Source organism: Mycteria americana, chromosome 25 (assembly GCF_035582795.1).
Source record: "Mycteria americana isolate JAX WOST 10 ecotype Jacksonville Zoo and Gardens chromosome 25, USCA_MyAme_1.0, whole genome shotgun sequence".
In the NCBI taxonomy this organism is placed as follows: Eukaryota; Metazoa; Chordata; class Aves; order Ciconiiformes; family Ciconiidae; genus Mycteria; species Mycteria americana.
In genome coordinates this window covers 3,165,477-3,184,901 of record NC_134389.1, presented here as the reverse complement: position 1 = coordinate 3,184,901, position 19,425 = coordinate 3,165,477, and the positions used below count along the sequence as shown (strand labels likewise).

The following is a 19,425-nucleotide window of genomic DNA, read 5'->3' as shown; positions in this document are numbered from 1 at the left end:
CAGGGGGTCCCGGGGAGCCTGGGGGGCCCTGGGGGGCCAGAGGCAGCCCCCGGGGGGGCCCAAGGGGGCAGCCCCCCCCCGGCAGCACATGACCCCCGGGCCGGGGTCCCCCTGCAGCCGGGCCTGGCCGGCTCTGTCCCCCCGGGGGCCGGGGGCCGCTGCTGCCCCGTGTCCAGACACAAGAGACCCCCTGGCCTCAGGGCTCGTTTAATGGTGTGACGGGGGCTGGGGGGGGGACCGTGCCGCCGGCTCGGGGTGGCAGGGGGTCCCCGGTGTCACTTCTTCTGGGGCAGCGTCCCCCCCGCGTCCTTCTCCACGGGTGACGTCTTGGCGTCCAGGCGGCTGGCGGTGTTGACGAGGTCCAGGGAGTTCTGCTCGGCCGGGGGGTCGTCCTCCTCCGTCGGGTGGTGGAAAGCCACCAGGAGCTGGTACAGGGCCGAGCCCACGGCGGCCCCCAGCAGCGGTGCCACCACCGGCACCCACCACCACCCATTGCCCCTGCTGGGGACGGGGCATGGTGGGCAGGGGGCCACCCCTGCCACCCCCCACCTCGCCCCCTTCCCTCTACCCACCTGAAGACCTCCACGCCCCAACCTGCCACGTAGGTGAAGAGCCGGGGCCCGAAATCCCGCGCGGGGTTCAGGGGGCAGCCGCAGTTGGAGCCCATGGAGATCTCGATGGACAACACCAGCAGGGCCACGGCCACCGGCTCCAGGCCCTTGGGGACACCCTTGTTGCGGGTGTCCATGATGGCCAGGATGCCCACGATGAGCAGCGCCGTGCCCATCACCTGTGGGGCCAGCACGGCAGCTCAGCGCCACGGGGACCGGCACTGCCGGAGGGGTCTGCAGGGAGCCAACGCCGGCACCCACCTGGTCCAAGAAGCCACTGGAGAGGGAGAGGTAGTCGGCAGGGTAGGTGGCAAAGATGGAGGCGGTTTCCCGGGGACCGGAGGCGGTGAGGGTCCCGTTGCTGTAGTGCTGGATGGCATCTGCGGAGCAGAGGCAGAGCCCGTCCGCCAGCCCGGCCACCCTGGCGCAGCCGCCGTGTTCCCTCGCCGGGCGCCTGCCCGCCTCCCCGTACCGTAGTAGAGGACGTAGACGGCTCCGGCGGAGATGAAAGCTGCCGAGGTCTGCACGGCCACGAAGATGGGAAACTTCCACCAGGGAAACTGCCCCAGCAGGCACATGGTGAGGGAGAACGCTGGGTTCAGGTGGGCCCCTGCAACGGAGTGGAGAGGGGGGCCGGGAGCAGAGGGTCCCGGGGGACCTGGAGCCGGGGGACGGTGGGAGCTGGGACCCCCTCCCCAGCCTCACCGGAGACTCCCCCCGCCGTGTAGACAGACACCATGACGGCCAGGGCGCCCGCCAGGTAGGCAGTGAAGATGTTCCCCTTCGTCCCGGAGCTGGTGACCATCTGTGCCGAGCCGCCCAGGGTGATCAGCTGGAGAAGAGGGACACGGCTCCACTGCGGCCCCCCGGCCCCCTCGCCGAGCCCCCCCTCCACTCCCCACGGGCCTCTGCCCCACCGCGCTGCCGGGATTAGCACCGATCCCAGCCGGCAGAAGGGCGGCGAGGCGAGGGCTGCTCTGGTACCTCCGCCTGCCCGCTCTCCGTGGTTTTGCTCCCCCATCCCCTCAGCTCCAGCTTTGGGCACCGGACAGGGACAGGCAGGGAGGCAGTTACTGGTCTCGCTTGTGGTTTCGATAGCAAGGTAAACAAATTATCAGCAATTAAGTAATCTGCTTCCCTGGGGAGACGGCGGGGAAAGGGTGCCGCCAGCGCGGTCGTGGTGTCACCTTTTGCCATCACGGGATGCAGCCCAAGTGCCAAGCGCAGCTCGGGAGCCCCAACCTTTGCCTGCTCCAGGGCGGGAGGCGTCGAGGCACTCGCTGCCCAGCGCCGCTCCCTCACGTGACACGTGGCAGCGCCCGTGCCCTTACAGCGCCGGAGCCGCCGCGGCGGAGGCCGTACCACACCGCAGGAACGCGGTCCAAGCAGGAGGCCAGGCGGTGCCAAGACACTCGGCGAGCACGGCGCAGCCCCAAACCCCCCAACCCCGGCGAGGGACAGGCAGGGGAGTCCGGGGACCCCCGGCGCCTGCCACCGCCCCACGGTCAGCCCCAGCCCACCCACGCGCCCCGCTCACGATGAGCACGAAGACGGCCAGCAGCTCAGCCAGGCACTCCCGCGCCAGCTGGTTCTGGATGCGGAGCAGAGCCTGAGCCCTCTTCAAGAAAGAAGCGGTGCCCATGGGGCCGGCCGGGAAGAGGCAGCGGCGACAGCGGTGTCAGCGTCTCCGTCCCGGTGCAATTTTATGAGTCCCGGGGCTGGAGTGGGTGATAACGTGCAGACTTTAAACCAACCAGGGCCACACCGCAGGGAGACGCCTGGGAGGGACCAGAGTCCCACATGGGGCCGGGGACAGCAGCGCCTTGTGACAACGGCATCCCCCAGTAGGTCCAGACCTGGCAGGAGCCCCCGAGGACCCCCGAGTGGCTGTGGGGAACCGAGACCTCGCTCAGGTGAGCCGACACGGGTGTTTCCCCTCCGGGGAGCCCCCCTTTTTCCCTGCCAGATCCCTGCCCAAGCCGCAACCGCAGGCAGCGCTAATGAAGAGGCCTTGGAAAGGCTCCCAGGACGGGCCCTCGAGAGCAGCCCAGGGGAGGCGTTAGCACAGCGCCGGGCGGGCAGGGAAACGGCAGAGGGAGGTGGGCAGGGAGCAGCGCGGGCACGGGGCCAGGGCAGAGGAGCCCGGCGGCTGCCTGCACCCGTGGGGCAGACCCCAGGAGCCGCCCCGGCAGCCGTGCGGGTCCCTGCCTCCGAATCGGGGAGGTTCCAGCCTGAAGTAGCCCGCCGGGACGCCGTTAGCATAAATAGACTTTATTGCTCTGTACACACGCACACACACACACTCTTGGCCCCCACGGGGGTCCCTGCAGCTCCGCAGCAGCCCCCAGCCCGGGCGCCAGCTCCCAGCAGGATCTGACCCATCTGCAACAAAAACAGGTGGTGAGAAGGGGCTGCTGCCCGCCGCCCGCCCTGGATGGAGCCGGCAGCCCCGGCCCCCAAGCCGGCATCCGGTCCTGGGAAGCCCCGGGGTCCCCCCCACCCTGCACCCATCACACATACGGGGTGCTCAGCCCGGGGGGGGGGGGGCACAGCTACCAGCTCGAGAACCAGCGTCGGAAGAAGCTGCCCAGCGCGGACGAGGGGTCGCTCAGGTTGGGAGCACGGAGCTCGTCTTGCCGCGGCCACGTGCCCGCGAACTGCGCCAGCTCCCCTGGGAGAGCAAGGAGAACTCGCTCAGAGGGGACCCGGCCCGCTCCCCTCGCCCTCCTCAGCGCCCCACTCACGGTCATCCATGTTGACCACCTCCTCCCGGTAGTCCTTGCTCTGCCCGTCCTCCTTGGTGGTGGTGATGAAGGCCTGGTCCCCCCTCCGGCGGGTCACAGTCGTCTCCCGGCGGCCCTGGCTGTCCTGCACGGTCCGGCGCTCCTCCACCGCCTGCGCAGAGCACCGAGCCCTGAGAGACGCCACCACCCCGGGCTCTGCTCCTTGCGCCGGGGACGGTGTCCCCAGGTCACCCGCTGCCCATCGCTGCGCCCGCAGGGGACACTCACCCCGTCAGGGAGAGTCACTTTGGTGACGGAGACGCTCTGGAAGTAAGAGCGGGACTTGGGCTCGTCGGGTCTCAGGATGGTCCCCAACCCTGCCGAGGAGACCTGGGAGTCCAGGTCTGCGGGGGAGATGCGAGACGGTGACAGCAGCGTGGGGACGTGCCCCGACGGCCGCGGCAGCGCGGGCAGGTAGAGCGGGGAAGGCAGAGACCCCGCGGCCCCGCTCCCGGCACCCACCTTGGTCTTCCTTGAGGCCCGGAGGAGCCGGCTGACCGTCTTCCAGCTGCAAGGCAAAGCCACGCGCCGGTGACGGGGAGGGAAAGCGCGACGCCGCGACGGCAGGCTCCGACGGCCGCCACAGCCGAGCCCGCGCGAGGCAGAGCCCTCACCCACCCCTAGGAAGGGGCCCCAGGGCCGGGCCGGGTCGCCGGTGTCCCCAGGGCCTCCCGGGGACGCGCCGGGAGCGGGGCTGTCCGGGTGCTTCAGCATGGAGTCCCGCAGCGGCTGCCCCGCGCTGCCCTCGCCGGGGCCGGGCAGGGGGGGCTCTGGGGAGCAAAGGGGGGGGTCGGGTCAGGCCGGGGTCGGCGTCGGCCCCAGAGCCCCGCTCAGCCCCCGGCGGGGGCGGCCCCTTCCCATCCCCACCGAAGGGCTGCGGGGGCCCGGCCCAGGCCCCCCCGAAGACGCCCAGGAGCTCGCCCACGTCCCGGAACAGCTCCTCGAAGGCGCCGCGGGACGCGCCGGGGCCGAAGGCGAAGTCCTGGGGGGGCCGCGCCAGGGACGGGCCGTCATCTTCCTCCTCCTCCTCCTCCTCCTCGTCCCACGCCGTGCCGCCGAAGAGCGGGTCCCGGGGCCTGCGGGACCGCGGCGGTGAGACACCCGGGCCCGGAGGACAACCGGGGGCCGGAGGACAACCGGGGACCGGGACAAGACCCGCGGGGCAACAGGGGGCTGAGGGGCGGGGGGGGGGGGGGGGGAACCGGGACAGCGGCTGCGCGGGCGGGGGCACGGTGGGCAACCGGGGGGGAGCCGGCACGGGGTCTGCGCAGCCGGGGGGGGGGGCCGGGGTGTCAGGGCCGGGCCGGGGGCGGGGTACCGGTACCTGCGCCGCCCCGGGAACCCGAAGAAGCCGCGAAACGCCTCGTAAAAGCTCATCGCGCTCCGCCCGCCCAGCGCCGCCGCCCGCCGCGCCCGGGTCGCGCTGCCGTAAAGCGCCGGAGCCGCGCAGCGCCGCAAAGCACCGCCGGGTGTCGCGAGGCGCCGCGGCCGAACCGCCGCGGCCTTGAGCGAAGGCGGATCCACGGGGCCCCGCCCGGCTCCGCCCGGCCCCGCGGCCGTGTCCCAGCCCGCGGACCGCCCTCGGCCCCGTCGGGGCTCCCCCCGTGCTCTTCACAGGCCGGAGCCTTCTCCATCGGGCCGCCCCAGGCCCGGGGCGGCTCTGGGGCCTCTCGCTGCGGCCGCCGGGCCCGGGCTGTCCCGGGACACCCGGGAGCCAGCGGGCTCCAGCCCGCACCATCCACGGCCCTCGGCGTCTGCCCAGCTCCCGAGGCCGCCTGGGAGCGGCGGCCGCTGGCACCGGCAGCCCCGGGGGCAGAGCCGTGTCCCCGGGGGTCCCCCCCCCCCGAGCCGTACCGGGTGCTGCAGGCTGGGCCGGGTCCCCCGCGGCCGCGCTGGGCCGAGCTGCGCTCGCAGGGGTCTCGGGGAGAGGGGCCGGGGGGGCCCGCACAGCGCCCTGACGGGGCCGGGGCTGCAGCGGGCTCCATCCCGCACCGCCCGGGGCTCCTGCAGCCCCGCCGGGCGCCTGCTCCCTGTCTGTGCCCCCAGCTGGGCTCCGTCAGTGCGAGCCCAGGCCCTCCCGCTCCTCCGCCGCCCCCCCGGAGCACAGGGAGGGACTCGAGGCAGCTCCAGCTTCGCCCCCCCCCCGAGGCAGGGACCCCCCGACCCCCAGCCCCTTACCCTGCAGCTCGGCCGCCCTCCGGCAGCAGCTCCCGCGCTCTTTCGAGGAGGGTGATGGGGAGCGCGGGGCTGGAAGCCCCCACGGCTTTCTGCCACCGCGCCGACGGTCCTGTTCCCCTCCCCTGCACCGGGGACCCCCCTCCCCGGGGACCCCCCTCCCGTGACAGGCAGGCCTTCCCCCAGGTGGTGAGGAGGGGGGTGGAGAGCACCCCCTGTGCTGGTTTTGGCTGGGGTAGAGTTAATTTTCTTCACAGTCGCTGGTGTGGGGCTGTGGTTTGGATTTGTGCTGGAAACAGTGCTGATAACCCAGGGGTGTTTTCGTTCCTGCTGAGCAGTGCTGACACAGCGTCAAGGCCTTTTCTCTTCTCACCCCACCCCACCAGCGAGCGGGCTGGGGGTGCACAAGAAGCTGGGAGGGGACACAGCTGGGACAGCTGACCCCAGCTGACCCAAGGGCTATCCCACACCACATGGCGTCATGCTCAGCGTATAAAGCTGGGGAAGAAGAAGGAAGGGGGGGACGTTCGGAGTGATGGTGTTTGTCTTCCCAAGTCACCATTACGCGTGATGGAGCCCTGCTTTCCTGGAGATGGCTGAACACCCCTGCCTGCCCACGGGAAGGAGGAATTAATTCCTTGTCTTGCTTTGCAATGGCTTTTTATTTCCCTATCAAATTGTCTTTATCTCAACCCACGAGTTTTCTCACTTTTACTGTTCCGATTCTCTCCCCCATCCCACCGGGGAGGAGCGAGCGAGCGGCTGGGGGGGGGGCTAAACCACGACACCCCCCAACCTCAGATGGGTGCACCGGCAGCACCAGAGCAGGGGGCAACGGGGATGGCACCAGCTGGAGGGGGAGGGCAGCTGCGCACAGCGTGGGGGAGGCAGAGAAATGGAGGGCAGGGGGTCCCTGGCCCAGGGAAGGGAGAGGGAAAAGGAGGGTGACGTTGTCCCTGTGCTGGGATGCTGGTGCCCAGCGCCGCAGCTGGGGAGAGGAAAAATCCACAAAAGAGGGAGAAAAAAAAGCTGGGGAGGGGTGGGTGGGGGGAACCGCTCTCCCCCTTGCCCAGGGCCTCCCGCACCCTGCGCCAAAAATACGGAACCAGGCTGAGAAGGTAGGTATTAAAAAATACACACATCACTTTGTGATCTTTATTCTCTTTAGTAAATCACCCGCACAGGGGCTTCAGTTGAAGTGACCAATTTGAACTGAAAAATACAAGATCTGGACTGGATAGAAAAAAAAAAAGACCAAAAAAAAAAACCCAAACCCAAAAGCAGGAGATACTTACAGCGTGCAAGGGGAGGGCAGGACCTGCGCTCGGGGCCCGCGAGGAGGAAGGGGGCGCGGATGGAGAACGTAAAATAGGGGGGTGCCCTCCAGGGCAACTCTGGGCCGGTGGCCGAGAGCAGCAGAGGGTGGGTGAGGAAATGAGAGAACTACAGGACGGCGTGGGGTTTTTGTTTTTATATACAAGACACATTTATCCATTAAATTTAGAACACGGTACAAAAAAGACACTTCAACTAATTCATCTTACAATGCTGTTCATATCAATTACTGTTCTTATTCCTAATAATAAGGGGGTTTGCTGTAGGCGACTCGCAGCTTCCACTCCTTTGGATCCAAGAGGTTCTGGGGCAGCAAGAGGTGGGGGGAGAGGGGAGAAAGGAGTAAAAACCAAAAAAGGCCCCTACGACAAACGGTTCAGAGTCTGAATGCAGAGAGAGAAAAAAAAAAAAGGAAAAAAAAAAAAGAAAAAATACAAATTCTATATTACATACAACAGGAAAGGTGGCTGAAGACAGACAACGCAGAGCCGCCTGCCGGCCTGCCCTGCCCAGGGGCTGCGGGGCCCGGGCGCTGCCCCGCGGCAGGGCGCTCTCCTCCCCGGGGATCCTTCGGCGTCGGGTTCGGTGGGATTCTCTTCCGGAAGCAAGTGGTGGGCGAGGGCCGCCCCGGCCTCAGTTGGCGCCCCAGCTGTAACTGTTGTAGGCAGACTTGTTGGCCTGGGATTTCTGGGGGATGGAGCTGCCTTGGCTGCGCTGCCCGGAGCCGCTCTGCAGGAAGGGGGCGAGAAGGAGAAGCAGGCGGTTATGGCGGGGGAACCGGCGCCGCCGTCTCCGGGGTCCCAACCCCGGCCTGCTCTGCAGGGCGATGCTGGCGTGCCTCGGGAGCTCTGCCGCGGGCACCGCCGTCCCCGCAGGACGGCTCCAGCCTGCGGACCCCGGGCGCTGCAGGCTACGGCTCCTCGGCGCTCGCTGACCCGCCTCAGCCCAGCGCAAGCTCCCTGGGGCCACCGGCACCAGGGCACGGGCTGCCTCCCGCACCGAGCGGCCAGCCGGTGGCCCTCACGCCACGCCGTCTGCCGCCCCAGCAGCCACAGGACCCCCCCTCTGCTCTGCGCCTTCCTCCAGACCAGCACCGTGCCAGGCCCGCAGGCAGCGAGGGCCCTGGCAGCTCTGCGGGGGCTGCCGCGCTGCAGGGAGGGGGAAAGGGGGGGAAGGGGTCGAGCAGGGGGGTGTGTGTCTGTGCGCGCGGGTGTGTGTGTGTGCACATACTGACTGAGGGCCTCTCTCCTCGCCTGGCGGGGCCACGGGGGGAGAAGGAAGGGGCTACGTGAGCCTGGGGGGCCTTAGGGGCGGGGGGAGACCCCAGGGCAAGTGCAATGCATTATCAGAGAGGTTCATTACCTGGTCTTCCTGCTGGCGTTGGCAGCACAGTATCATCTGCAAATATGGAAGCTGTTGCAGTACCAGGATATGTAAAATAAAGGGACAAACTATGACAATAGAAATCCACGGTTAGACCTGAAAGCTACGGCGGGGTCGTGGCTGTGGCGAGTAACCCCTTCGCTGCTGGCCTGCGGAGCCGCCACTCCGAGGAAGGGGGAGGTCAGGGCGTACCAGGCATGTCTGCGTGAAGGGGCACTACCCGACCGTACCTGGTACAGCCCGGCAGCAAGGGGGCTGTGCCGAGTACCCCCCAGCGGAGCGCACCCCGGGCCTTCCTCACCTCGTCCTCTTATCGGCCCTGTGTGTATGTGCAGGTGTGAGTATGTGCGTGTCACCGCGTGTCCGCGTATGTCCGCCGCAGGGCGTGAGGGAGGGAGGGAGAGGGGGGCCAGGGGGGAGCGAGAGCCCTAGGAGATACCCCAGCAAGGGCCGGGGGGCCGGGGGGGTCGCTTACCTGCCCGTCCTGCTGCAGGTGGTGGTGGAGGATCTGCGAGTGGGGCTGCTGATGCGGGGTCAGGATGTGCATGAAAGGGGTGGGAGGGTACGCCGCCGCCGTCGCGGGGTTGATGGGGCCGCCGCTGCCCAGCGCCGAAGGCAGGTTGAAGGAGGCTGCCGGGGTTCCAGTGTGAAATCCCTGCTTCTCGAAGGATTGCTGAGGAGGAGACACCAACGGCAGAGTAAGGGCTGGGAGCTGGGCGGCGATCCCCTGCCCCTGGCTGGCAGCGTGCCCCTTCCCAGCCCTGCAAGTCATGGGCCCGGGAGTCAGTGTGTGGCGCAGAGAACGGACAGAGTCTCCGCCCATGGCTCTTTCTGGGCTTGGAATTGCTCTAAGTTGGGAAAGGCCAAGCATTTCCCTTCTCCCTGGCTGGCTGCTCCAAGGGGAAGAGACCTCGTTGCCCAGGGAGGCTGTCTCCGAGCCGGGCTTCCGCTCCCCAGCAAAGCGGCACCTTCCTGGAGCGCACACCAGACACTAACCTGAGTTTTGGAGTAGACAGAGCCCGAGATGTCCGGCACTCCTGTATTACTGGATGTCACAGATACACCTGGGGAGAAGGAAAGGCAAGTGAGCATTAGGCAGCAGCGGGTTCAGCGGGAGCTACTGCCACTAACGCCAGCATCAGGTGGTGGAGAGCTCTAGTGGCCCGGCAGCCAGGTAAGGTTTGGAGACAGACATTGTCCTAGGGAGCAGGGTCTTGGCAAGGCCAAGCTGCAAAGTGCCTGTACAAGCGTTAAGTTCTTCTGTTGTGGACACGAGCAGTTTCTGAATACATCCAGAAACAAATTTAGGGGTCTGCTGCCACCCAGAGAAATGCACATTCTTGAAAAGCCCAGCAAACAGCAACTCCGAGAAGAGCTGGGGGGGATGCAGCAGACAGACAAGGAAATAAGCTCCAAGCATGACATGGTAGCAAGAACAGCCTGAGAGCTCCTTGGCTGTAGAACAGGCAGTTGCATGTAAAGGCGACTCAAGTGTGAGCTGGGATGGTTGGTGCAACGACTGACAACACTGGCACACAACCCGCACTTGATGCTGGCTGTTTTCTAAAAGGCGGTGGTACAGAGGAAAGCCTCAGCAATCATTTAAGGCCCGGAAAAATTGTTGAAATGAAAGAGGTTTGAAAGACTCAGTACCAGATGACCTGGTACAGAGCTGAAGTATCTTTGCAAAGAGAAAATAGAGTCTTGAAGGGCTCTAATGTAGTGAAAAAAGGCACAACAGGAATTTAAAGGCTGGAAGAGGGACCCAAACGCAGGCCCTTCATAGTCAGCCAGACATTAACCAGTGAAATCCAGTACCGAGACAAGTGACAGGTTCACGACCTTCTTGCACCTTTGAATCAAGAAGGACACTTCTCTAGAAAGCATGCATCTGCCAAACACAGGAGTCAAACAAGTTCCCAGGCTCAAATCTGGCATAATTATTGTTCTATTGATCACATACAGGTAGTATGAAGAAAACCAACCCCAAACAAAAAATAAATCTCAAACAATTCAGCAGCTTAAGCTCTCGGATGCGAGTCCAAGGCCCCAGCCATCCAACTGCTGGGCACAGAGGAGGGCGCGAAGTGCTCCGTACTCCTCAAACCGGCTCCAGATCTGGATGCAGAACAAGCCTGGGCCTTTCCAAGGAGAATCAAACGACCCGCGAGTTGCACTGTGACCATTTTCCTCCCTCAGTGCTGGAGGCAGTAAGACAGCAGTCCCTTCACTCGGCCAGTGAGACTGTGAACAAGCCCTGCCACTGTCGGTAAGTGCTGCTGAGAAAGATGCTCTGTCGGGTCTCTTACCAGTGCTGTATCCATGAGAGCCATAGCCGCTGGGCTGCTGAAAAGGGGTTGCTGATGCGTTGACGCTGACATTCACACCATGCTGCTTGGAAGAGGTAGGAGCAACCTAGAGAAAGGAGAGAAGCAGAGTGAGGAGAGGCTTCGCTGCGTTGCCCTCCTGCCCGAATTCCACACCCTGCCTCCGGGAAACTCACAGGGAACACGGCGGGCCCGTATTGGAAGGTGCTGGGGAGCCCTGGTACCCCTGTGTAGTACGGCAGACTGGTGTAACTGTAGCCAGGAGGCAGCGCTGGGTTCAGGAACGTCTGCTGCGTGGTGTGGTGAGTCTGGGTCTGGCTCTGCTGAGGCTGGGCCAAAGTCGTTGCAGGAGCGGGGGAAGAGGCATCACCTCGGCCAAATTTTGTTAAGTCACCTGGAATACAGGAGATGAAAGGAGACTGAAGAACAGACGTGTCAAATCCTGGCCCATTCTAGCTCAGCCCAAAGGTGACCCAGCCTTCTGATCAACAGCGACTTGAATCAACCCCCCTCCTACAGCTAAGGACTGCAGCCCTCCCAGGCCCTCAGGCCTTTGCACACTGATAAGGCTAAGCTGTTAATTGCTCTCCTCATCCCTGAGAGGACTTCAGAGGGGAAGGGAAACCCACAGCAGCTAAGCTACAGTGCTGCACCGCCTGATGTCAGCCTACGATCCGGCACTGGACAAACCGGCCACTGGCCGCCTGCGCAGCAACAGAACCCAGATGCTAGAGCTCTCCCTAAGCCCTCTCTGTGCATCAGCAGCAGGCCTGAACACAGCTCAACTCCCTCCAGAGCCAGACCCGAAGCCAGGGCAGCAGCCCGGGGGCCCCGTCCTACCAGCAAACAGCTCCTCCTGAAGAGGAGAGCCAAATATCTTCCAGTTGAAGATGTGTGAATGGCTCCTTTTTACAGCAGGGCTCACACCTCCCTCTCTCTTGCTGGTGGCACCGAATCAAATGCTGCTGCAGCGGCCCAGCAGCCCGCAGAGAGTACTCAGAAATATCTTTTCCTCTTCCCAGTCTGGGCACTGTGCGAGGGCTTGGCTGCGGAGCTCGGGGAAGCTCCCCCTTTGCTGCTCTTTACGAGCACCTGCTTGGCTCTTCCATGCAAACACTCTCCCTATTCAGAGCTCACACAGTAAGCCAGTGAATTTCTCAGTGCTGCCCCAGCTCAGAAGTGAGTCCAGGATAGCCACAAACATTAATTAGCACCGATATTAACTTGGCAAATTACACATGCGACAGTGCCGCGCTCTGAGCTTGGTATTTCAGCCTCAGTGTGCTGGGCAAAAGCACTTCCGCACAAGCAAGCTCCTGCTGAAGCAGAGCATAAGTGGTGCTGGAAAGAGCAATGCACAAAGTGCAACAATTCCTAAAGTACGTGAAAGCTCAGCACAACCGCTGCCCACTGCAAATCAGCAGTGTGAATAAACCCACCTGCCAAGGTCAGTGAGCGATCAGCCACCCACTGGGCACTTGGTTTGAATTTGACAGGTCCTAAATGCCCTGTTTTCCTTCTCCACGAGACTGTCGCACAGATAAAAAACTTAGTTTCTCCAGATTTTGTGTTTCTTTGTATTTTTACTCTAGGTGCTTGAGAAGCACTGCTCAACCCCTGCCTCACCACGACCTGAAAAGCAGTTACCCAGTTTTACACGTCATGGATTCTTTCAGCCCCTCCTCACTCCCTTTCCAACTGCCGCATCAACTCCTACTTGTCCACATCTTCCTGGCACCGTGCCTCGACACAACCAGGTGATCAAAGGGAAGTCAAGAATTTAGCTGCTGAGAAACACGTTCCAGACCAAAGGCAGTGCAGGAGGCTGGTGCAAATGTAGCTCCAGCAGACAACAGCACAGGAACCTAGTAAGCAGCACGAAGACCTGATGGGATATGCAATCAAAGCAGTCTTTTTCCCTACCAGAGTACGGATTGCTGCTCAGGCTGCCATCTCTTCCAGTCAGCGGGGTGGTGGGTGTAGGGAATGGGATGCTGTAGTAATCCTGAAGGATAAAAGCAAAAGGAGAAGAAATTTGATGAGCTCTGTCCAAAGATGCAAAGCAGTATCTTTTGGAAAAGAGGGATTTCTGGACTGCAGCCGCTAGACATGTTGGAGTATCGCAGTTCAATCAGCCACATCACGGCTGATCACAGCCTACAGCAACCCCAGGATTTTGTAGCATGCACCATCCCCCTCGTCTGGCTATTAGAAGAACCAGATAAGGTCTACTGGTATGCAGTCCTTAAACTGCCTGGGCTTTCCCCTCCACTCACCACACAAGGGACACATGTCGTATTGCTAAATAAAACCCATTCTTATAAAAGTATTTAGTCACTGCCTCTTTCAAGGATCAGAGGTGAGTACCTACAACAGCTCCTCACACCACCGTCAGGCAAAACAGCTCTGCCTGCTGGAGCTTTCTCATTCCCTAGCCCCACCATCGATACCGCTGTCTGAATAACGAGTGCTCCTAACCCCCCAAGTGCAAAGGAGCAGCTGATTAACTCCTCACCACTGCCACGGAGAGGTGCATCCGTTTAGCACCCTGTTTTGCCAGCTCTTCAGGACTACCTCACAACCTGACCCGTCTGTACACCCAAAGCACGCAGCGCTGGCGAGCTGTTAGACAAGTGGAAGTGGCGTGCCCGCGTCAGTCTTCCGTACTCACCAATGGGAATCTCGTCTGGAGCATTTGCAAGTCGTCATATCCATACACCTGTGGCTAGAAAAAGAACAGGAGATTATCTAGTCTGTGTCCCTAACATAGAGACACTTACCTAACTTTAGATTAAACATTTAGATAAACATTAGATAAAGTCAGAAGCAGACGATCAGAGGCTACGCAATTACCTAGGCGCGGGCAGCCAGCATTTACTACCGCAAGACTGACACTGCCAAGAGTGTTTTTATGAGCTGCTCAAATGAAGAGTGAGCACCAACGCCTAGCACCACTGCTCCAGACCGCAAAGGCACTCGACAATTTTCCTCTAGAAATTATTCCAACACCGAAATCTGTCCTCACCTTCAGAAGAGGGCTGTGACACACCCCTAGACTTTGTGGCAGTCGCCACCCTTGTTTGGCCTTTGTCATACCATGCTGCTAACACAGCTCCACGCTCTCATGAGCCATGCTCTGACCAAGGGCTCTTGCTCCCCAAAGGCTGGGGAGGCTGTAGAGAACGGGCAGACAGAATCTGCTCTGGAGTGACCAGAGTTACAGACATTTAGCCCCACAGGCACATGAATTCCCTTCTGCTGCTGTTTTATGGAAAACAGCAGGTCCAAACTCTTCCCATCCAAGGCAGTCCTGCTCTGGGCTGATGTTACAGTTTCTGGTTTCTCTACTACACTACGTCCCTCCCCGCTAGCTGAAGACAGAGCTAGGAGGGATCTAGTGGCATGACACGACTGCAAAGAGCCGGTCGTCCCACTCACCGGATAGGCGTGTAGCAACCCTGGAGCCATGATGTATGGATTAGGCAACAACGGTGGGACTCCAGGAGGGAGATTGGGAGGGGCTTTTCCTGAAAAAGGAAGAGAAAGGAAAAGTTCCACAGTGAAGCAAACAGCAGAAGCTGTCTCTCTTAGCCCCCATATCCTCCTCCTGTTTAGGAGTACCCAGGAAAGTACCTGATGTTGTTGCAACGGAGCTGCGAGTCGAGGCCGTCACCGTGGAGTTACTACTGAGGCTGAGGCCCAGGCTGCTGACACTGCTGAGACTGGATGAAACGCTTACTACTGGCGGGGCGGCTGACACTGTGCTGGAGGAGGTGGAGAAAGTGCTAGCAGAAGAATGGAGGCTTGCTTCACTCTCCACACTTGTGTGCTAGGGAAGGAAGGGAAGAGAGTAAGGGGCCCAGGCAGATGTAACTGAGTGCAGAAATATCGCAGGACGCTGTCTATGCAAAATATTGTGTGTTTCTGCCTGCGCCCGGATGTTCCTGAGAGCCTGCGATGAACTCGGCTGCTGCAGGCTACAAAGAAACCTGCTTTGCATCTGGCTTAAGTCCAAAGTCCTGATAGCAGCCAACCCCTAATGCTTCCAAGCTTCTCACGCGGCTGTGTCCCAACATGTCCGTCTGCTGGGAGAAGCGGGGCTGAATACCGCATTTGCAGCAGGGAGATTTATTCTGCTGCAGAAGCCAATACCCAAGGAGTCTGTACTGCAGGAGCTCCAGCAGTATATATGTTTGAACAGTGACACTCCATCAGCTACCAGTTTGCTCTGACATCCAGTTGCAACTCCACAGCACTTTCAAGAGCTGCTACAGGCTCAAAAGAAGCCGCTGCTATGTCTGAAACGGGCAGGGTGTCAAAAGCCTCGAGCCAGAGGTGCACAGGCAGTGTTCTGACATAACCCTCTGTCCTCTCTCCACAAAACATCCAAACTCCAGCAGGACAACCAGCAGGCTGGCAGCTCCTGTCACAGCTGCAGACCCCACCGGCCGCACACCTAAGGTGGGGCCCACCAGCAGACGTCTCCAAGCCAAGCAGGAGCGGGGCTACACAGCACTAGAGCACACCTAGACTCACCAGAAGAGTTGAAGTTGACGTTCGCCCAGAGGATGTGGATGAGGACAGACTGTTCTGCTGGGTGGGTAACGTACTGCGGGAGGAGGAATAAAAGGTTGTCAAGCCAAGGTGTGAGAGTCACCATTGGTAGCCCCAGGCCAGATCTCATTCCCCATCTACTCGGATGGGATGAGTCATCTCAGTCTTCCCCACTGCATGAGACAGAATTTGATGGCTACTATAGATCCCTGCTTCTCTAGAAATCCACCCACCACGCTTGCTCACCTGCTGAGTTGGGCGGTGGTTGTACTGGGGAGTTCCTCACTGTGGCTCAGGCTGCTCAGAGCTGTCGAGTGTTGGCTGGCTGTGGTCAGCAAGGACGATGCAGATACCCCATCGTTGAGAGGCGTGATACTGGGAGCAGAGGGGGAATCGGATTTCACTGCGGGGCCTGTAGCACCTGCGAACAAAAGCTTTGGGTTAGGGGCAGCTCCCAGAGGGCAATTCAGTGGTGAGGATCAGCAAAGTCTCAGCTAGAGGAGCTGGGAGATCCGGGGCTTCCCTCACAGCTGCCAACCAGTTACACGCTCGTAACAGCGTGATTGTGTTCTACACCTCACTTTACCCCAACACCACCATCGAAGCTCTTTGCAGAGCCAAGACCTACAGATGAGGTGCCTTTCACAAACAAATCAGGGTAAATTATTGTCATCAGGGAGTGACTCATCAAGGATCTCATGGATCCATCAGCAGAAAGCTGAACATTTCAAGGCAAGCAAATGATCTGAGTGGCAGAAATTAGTCCATCAGGGAAAGGACTTGCTATTAGCACAGATAAAGCTTTTCATCCAAAGCAAAGAATACGAGCAGTACAAGAGACTCAGGACACCCCCTGCACTGACAGACTCTTACCTTCAACGGCCTGTGTGGTTTGTAATGGCGTAGGTTGTACAGAACTGAAACCATTCTGAGGAAGAAGAGAAGAAGAGAAAAAGAGTACTGGGCATTGCAGCTGCTCATTTCCAGAGGCAGATCTAGTGTCAGTCCCCTCCCACACTCCCTCCTCAGTTGTAAAAAAGGCGTGCTACCAACACATGTCACCAGACTGCATTGGGGTTGGTCCCAAGCTCAACTAGCCCAGTGCCAGCATGACCACCAGGCGTGTATTTGAGAAAGCAGTGCAGGAAGTTTCTCTACTGCTGGCAGACTGGCTCAGCATCCTCAACCCAAGTTCGTTAGCCACAACTGATGTTACTGAACCTGTGTGCAGCATGCAAGAACTGAATCCTTAAGACAAAACTAAATCCTTAGCCTGAATGCCACTCTGCAGCAGGGTAACTGTGTGTGACACAAGACGTGACCTGCAATCAACTTAACCGCTGTTAACCTCACTGGCCCAGCCCCAGGTAAGTAACATAACTAAGGGCTCTGGTAGAAGCTAGAAGAAAGCTCTGACGAGACTCCACAAGCCACGTGGTGAGGCTGGAAGATCACAAAAACACTTGATAAACCACTCAGCTTCCCCCGAGACAGTGCTTCACACACTACGCTTACTCCGCACAAAGGGTGAGCAAATCTATTTTCCTACCTTGGCCTGGGTCAGATCTTTCTGGGGCGAGGAGGAGATTGAATTTGGGTATCGCCTCGTCTGGGTGGATCTCTGTTCGTACAGTGGTCCCTGAGCGCTGTTCTGGGAGGTAAACGTTGCTGTCTGTATTGTGCCGCTCTGGTAACCAGACTCCTGGCTTTGATTGGACGAAATTGTGGATGAAGATTCACTACAAAGGGGAAAAAAAAAACACCAAAAAAGAAAAGGAGTTTACGTTTTCCTCCAGAACAGCCCTGCTGTAAGCTGCTGACCCAGACTGTAGGCTTTTCATTTCGAATCTTCAAAATAAAGAGCCCCAAGCATCAGCACAAAGGCACCACACAAAGCGGCCAAGCAAACCAGGCAGGAAAACATACCCAGACAAGGGCTAGCCCGACCACAGGAGGATGCTGGCACCTAGCTGCAGCCTTGCCTCACACACTGCTGTGCTCTAGGTGACATTTCATGAGCTGCCACCATTCAGGTCCCAGCACTCAAGGGACTGGCCAGATACTAAGGGCCAGCCCAACAGAAGGCAGAAACACTTTGCTTTGGCAAGGCATCATCACCGTAGATACACCTACTCCACTGTGTCCCACTTTGCCAGGCAAAAAGCAGGACAAAGCACATCGAATCTGTTCACCAGGGACAAGGAGCAGTTGTGCTGGGGATTCCCCTCCTGTGTTTCCAGCAACACCGTTTAATGGCAACAGGAAACGTCTGCTTTCTGTGTAAGTACCACAGGCCAATCAGTCACAGAGCTGCCTGAATGAGTCTGTTGGCAACTTATGCTTTGCTGTTGCATACGTTGTCCCCCCTTTGTGACCACGGCACAGTCAGAAAGGGTCTACTAGTATGCAGCATAACTAAAGTCCACGGGACCGGCTACCTTCCAAAGCTACCTGCTTGGATTAATCATTCCCTTCCTCACGCCTGGTCCTCACCTAGCCGTGCTGGTGTACAGGCTGCTTTGAGATTGGCTAACGGCAGCGCTTGTTGTGGGCGTCGATTCGTACTCCGCAAGAACAGGCTCCGAACCAAACTGTAACGCCCCAAACTGCAGGTTTAGCCCTGAGATATCTGCTGAGCCAGGCATTTCCACCGCAAGCGCAGGAATCTGCAAGGGAGGAACAACAGTAAGCACAGAAAATTACTTTAGTATCCACATTTCCCAGCACATAACGGTAGTTAACAGGCTTGCATCCTCTGAATTACACTGTTCAACCCAGTTCAAGCTTTTCTCTGTCAGCCCCCCAAACACCTAATGCTAACAGCAGGAAGGCCAAGGCCAGCCCTTCCCTCACCAGCCCAAATGGATTTTTCTGCAGCTCTAACAATACAACGCCTCCTTCCCCACCATCGATCCACACCTTTGATGTTAACGATGCTTTTTTCTTTTGCTGCTTCAGCTTCTGCTGTGCTGGCTGGGGACTGGAGGACTGGTTGTCCGAGGACCCTGGGGACATCTGGGGAACAGGATTGGTTTTGCTGGGCAGCGGCGAGGAAGGGGGTGCCGGCACGGTTGTGGAGGCAGTCACCACAGGCTGTTTCTCCTGCATGAACACTTCTATCATAGTTGAAGTTGACGTGAAGGCCTGACGCTTGGTGAAGGGACTATGCACGGAAGAGTCTGTTGGGTTCTTGAGATCTACCGGGGGAGACAGAGTTGAGTTAGCAGGATTTGTCTCCTTAAAACTAGATCAAGTTCTGACACTTCTCAGCATCAAGAAAAATAAAATAATTTCACACTATGACTCCTCCTGGAGCCTGTTAAAATCAGAGAGCAGAGAACCCCAGCATCTCCAGTCCCAGCCTTGAGCTCTCGCCACCATCAACGCTGAGCCTTTTAAGCCCTTCTCCCCTCAGCTCCTTCCACCATCTCTACAGGACAAAGCGAGCTTGCACAGCAGAAGTCCTCCATCCTCCAAGAAAAGCTGGACTTCAGAGTCCCTTGTGTGGAGGCACTGCATGTCAGAGTCCTGCATGGGCCTGATGCTGCTTCCTTCCCCTTCTCTGCCAACACTGCTGCATTTCATTGCCTGCTCTTTCCCCTGCAAGTACTGGGTATCCTCCAAGCAACACCACTGCTTGGGACTGCCCACCCTCAGGTCTTTGCACAACTGCACCACCCTCCCCCTTTGCCTAAGCCTTACCGCAGCTTATTAAAAAACAACTCCTATTCTCTCTGACTCTCCTCTGTGGCTCCTTGTCTGAAAAGATCAGGAGCTGCCAACGCTGACTGTTACTAGGACAGCGCTCGATTTTTCTTCAGCTTAGATTTGAACCAGAGCCATTTCCCTATAGCAAGAAATAAAACGCACAAGCTGAAAGAAATGGCACTAGTACTCGACCACAGCAGGGCTCAGCATCTCATCTGAAAAACAGGAGCCTCTCAATCACTGTTTATTCCCTCATGCCAGCCCAGAGGTAGAGTTACTTCTTGGCATTTAACAGTCACCAGAATCACATTCCTTTAAAAGATAACATCAGGAGAGCAGCGAGATGAGACTGACAAGTAAGTGTTGGTATTGGGGAACTATTCTCCAGAGGTGCCCACTGTCAGACCCCTTCTCTGTTACATAGCTTTACACTAGGACGTAGTTCTGCACACTGTGAGGGTCTCGGGAATGCCAGATCCCTGGCCCTGAAGCTGGCTGGAATGACCAAGAGGCAGATGGATTCAACTGCTCTAAGTACAAAAGGAACAG

The 19,425-nt window shown here is 59.6% G+C and overlaps 3 protein-coding genes and 1 non-coding gene across 17 annotated transcripts in view; all 4 read right to left on the bottom strand.

The window, feature by feature from the left end:
• Positions 1-275: 275 nt before the first annotated feature.
• On the bottom strand, positions 276-2,253 carry AQP10 (aquaporin 10). Its single transcript, XM_075524953.1, has 6 exons — positions 2,149-2,253; positions 1,317-1,443; positions 1,084-1,221; positions 873-991; positions 573-790; positions 276-501 (listed from the first exon to the last, which is right to left on the bottom strand). The coding sequence occupies exons 1-6, from the start codon at positions 2,251-2,253 to the stop codon at positions 276-278; spliced, it is 933 nt and encodes a 310-aa protein (XP_075381068.1).
• A 625-nt stretch (positions 2,254-2,878) lies between these two features.
• Positions 2,879-4,870, bottom strand: HAX1 (HCLS1 associated protein X-1). Its single transcript, XM_075525115.1, has 8 exons — positions 4,719-4,870; positions 4,262-4,470; positions 4,013-4,164; positions 3,857-3,902; positions 3,623-3,738; positions 3,356-3,506; positions 3,132-3,282; positions 2,879-2,993 (listed from the first exon to the last, which is right to left on the bottom strand). Exons 1-7 carry the CDS (start codon positions 4,769-4,771, stop codon positions 3,164-3,166), a joined length of 846 nt encoding a protein of 281 aa, XP_075381230.1. The 5' UTR covers positions 4,772-4,870; the 3' UTR covers positions 2,879-2,993; positions 3,132-3,163.
• Positions 4,871-6,692: 1,822 nt separating this feature from the next.
• Positions 6,693-19,425, bottom strand: part of UBAP2L (ubiquitin associated protein 2 like) — a 31,114-nt gene continuing 18,381 nt past the window's right edge. For 7 of the 14 annotated variants that reach the window (XM_075525274.1, XM_075525276.1, XM_075525283.1 and 4 more), the window contains 16 exons: positions 18,088-18,365; positions 17,662-17,834; positions 16,718-16,907; positions 16,042-16,096; positions 15,415-15,589; positions 15,151-15,223; positions 14,248-14,443; positions 14,053-14,141; positions 13,286-13,339; positions 12,538-12,619; positions 10,791-11,008; positions 10,597-10,702; positions 9,284-9,351; positions 8,763-8,960; positions 8,267-8,317; positions 6,693-7,633 (listed from right to left, as the gene is read on the bottom strand). In XM_075525274.1, the coding sequence (XP_075381389.1) occupies positions 7,538-7,633; positions 8,267-8,317; positions 8,763-8,960; positions 9,284-9,351; positions 10,597-10,702; positions 10,791-11,008; positions 12,538-12,619; positions 13,286-13,339; positions 14,053-14,141; positions 14,248-14,443; positions 15,151-15,223; positions 15,415-15,589; positions 16,042-16,096; positions 16,718-16,907; positions 17,662-17,834; positions 18,088-18,365 (2,102 nt within the window). In that variant the 3' untranslated portion in view covers positions 6,693-7,537. Of the gene's footprint in view, positions 7,634-8,266; positions 8,356-8,762; positions 8,961-9,283; positions 9,352-10,596; positions 10,703-10,790; positions 11,009-12,537; positions 12,620-13,285; positions 13,340-14,052; positions 14,142-14,247; positions 14,444-15,150; positions 15,224-15,414; positions 15,590-16,041; positions 16,097-16,717; positions 16,908-17,661; positions 17,835-18,087; positions 18,366-19,425 lie in introns of all 14 variants that reach the window. The other 7 variants (XM_075525280.1, XM_075525287.1, XM_075525281.1 and 4 more) reach the window with 3 other exon arrangements.
• On the bottom strand, positions 12,722-12,856 carry LOC142420939 (small nucleolar RNA SNORA58). Its single transcript, XR_012778817.1, has one exon. It is a non-coding gene; the product is annotated as a small nucleolar RNA SNORA58 (small nucleolar RNA).

Excerpts from the sequence above, each read along its gene's own strand:
- HAX1 (XM_075525115.1), bottom strand. The coding sequence starts at position 4,771 with ATGAGCTTTTACGAGGCGTTTCGCGGCTTCTTCGGGTTCCCGGGGCGG. Across the intron at positions 4,165-4,261 it reads CGGGCCCCCGCAGCCCTTCG|AGCCCCCCCTGCCCGGCCCC; the intron begins GTGGGGATGGGA and ends TTTGCTCCCCAG. Across the intron at positions 3,283-3,355 it reads GGTGGTCAACATGGATGACC|GGGAGCTGGCGCAGTTCGCG; the intron begins GTGAGTGGGGCG and ends TTGCTCTCCCAG.
- AQP10 (XM_075524953.1), bottom strand. The coding sequence starts at position 2,253 with ATGGGCACCGCTTCTTTCTTGAAGAGGGCTCAGGCTCTGCTCCGCATC. Across the intron at positions 1,222-1,316 it reads CACGGCGGGGGGAGTCTCCG|GGGCCCACCTGAACCCAGCG; the intron begins GTGAGGCTGGGG and ends ACTCCGTTGCAG. Across the intron at positions 502-572 it reads TGGGGCGTGGAGGTCTTCAG|CAGGGGCAATGGGTGGTGGT; the intron begins GTGGGTAGAGGG and ends CCCCGTCCCCAG.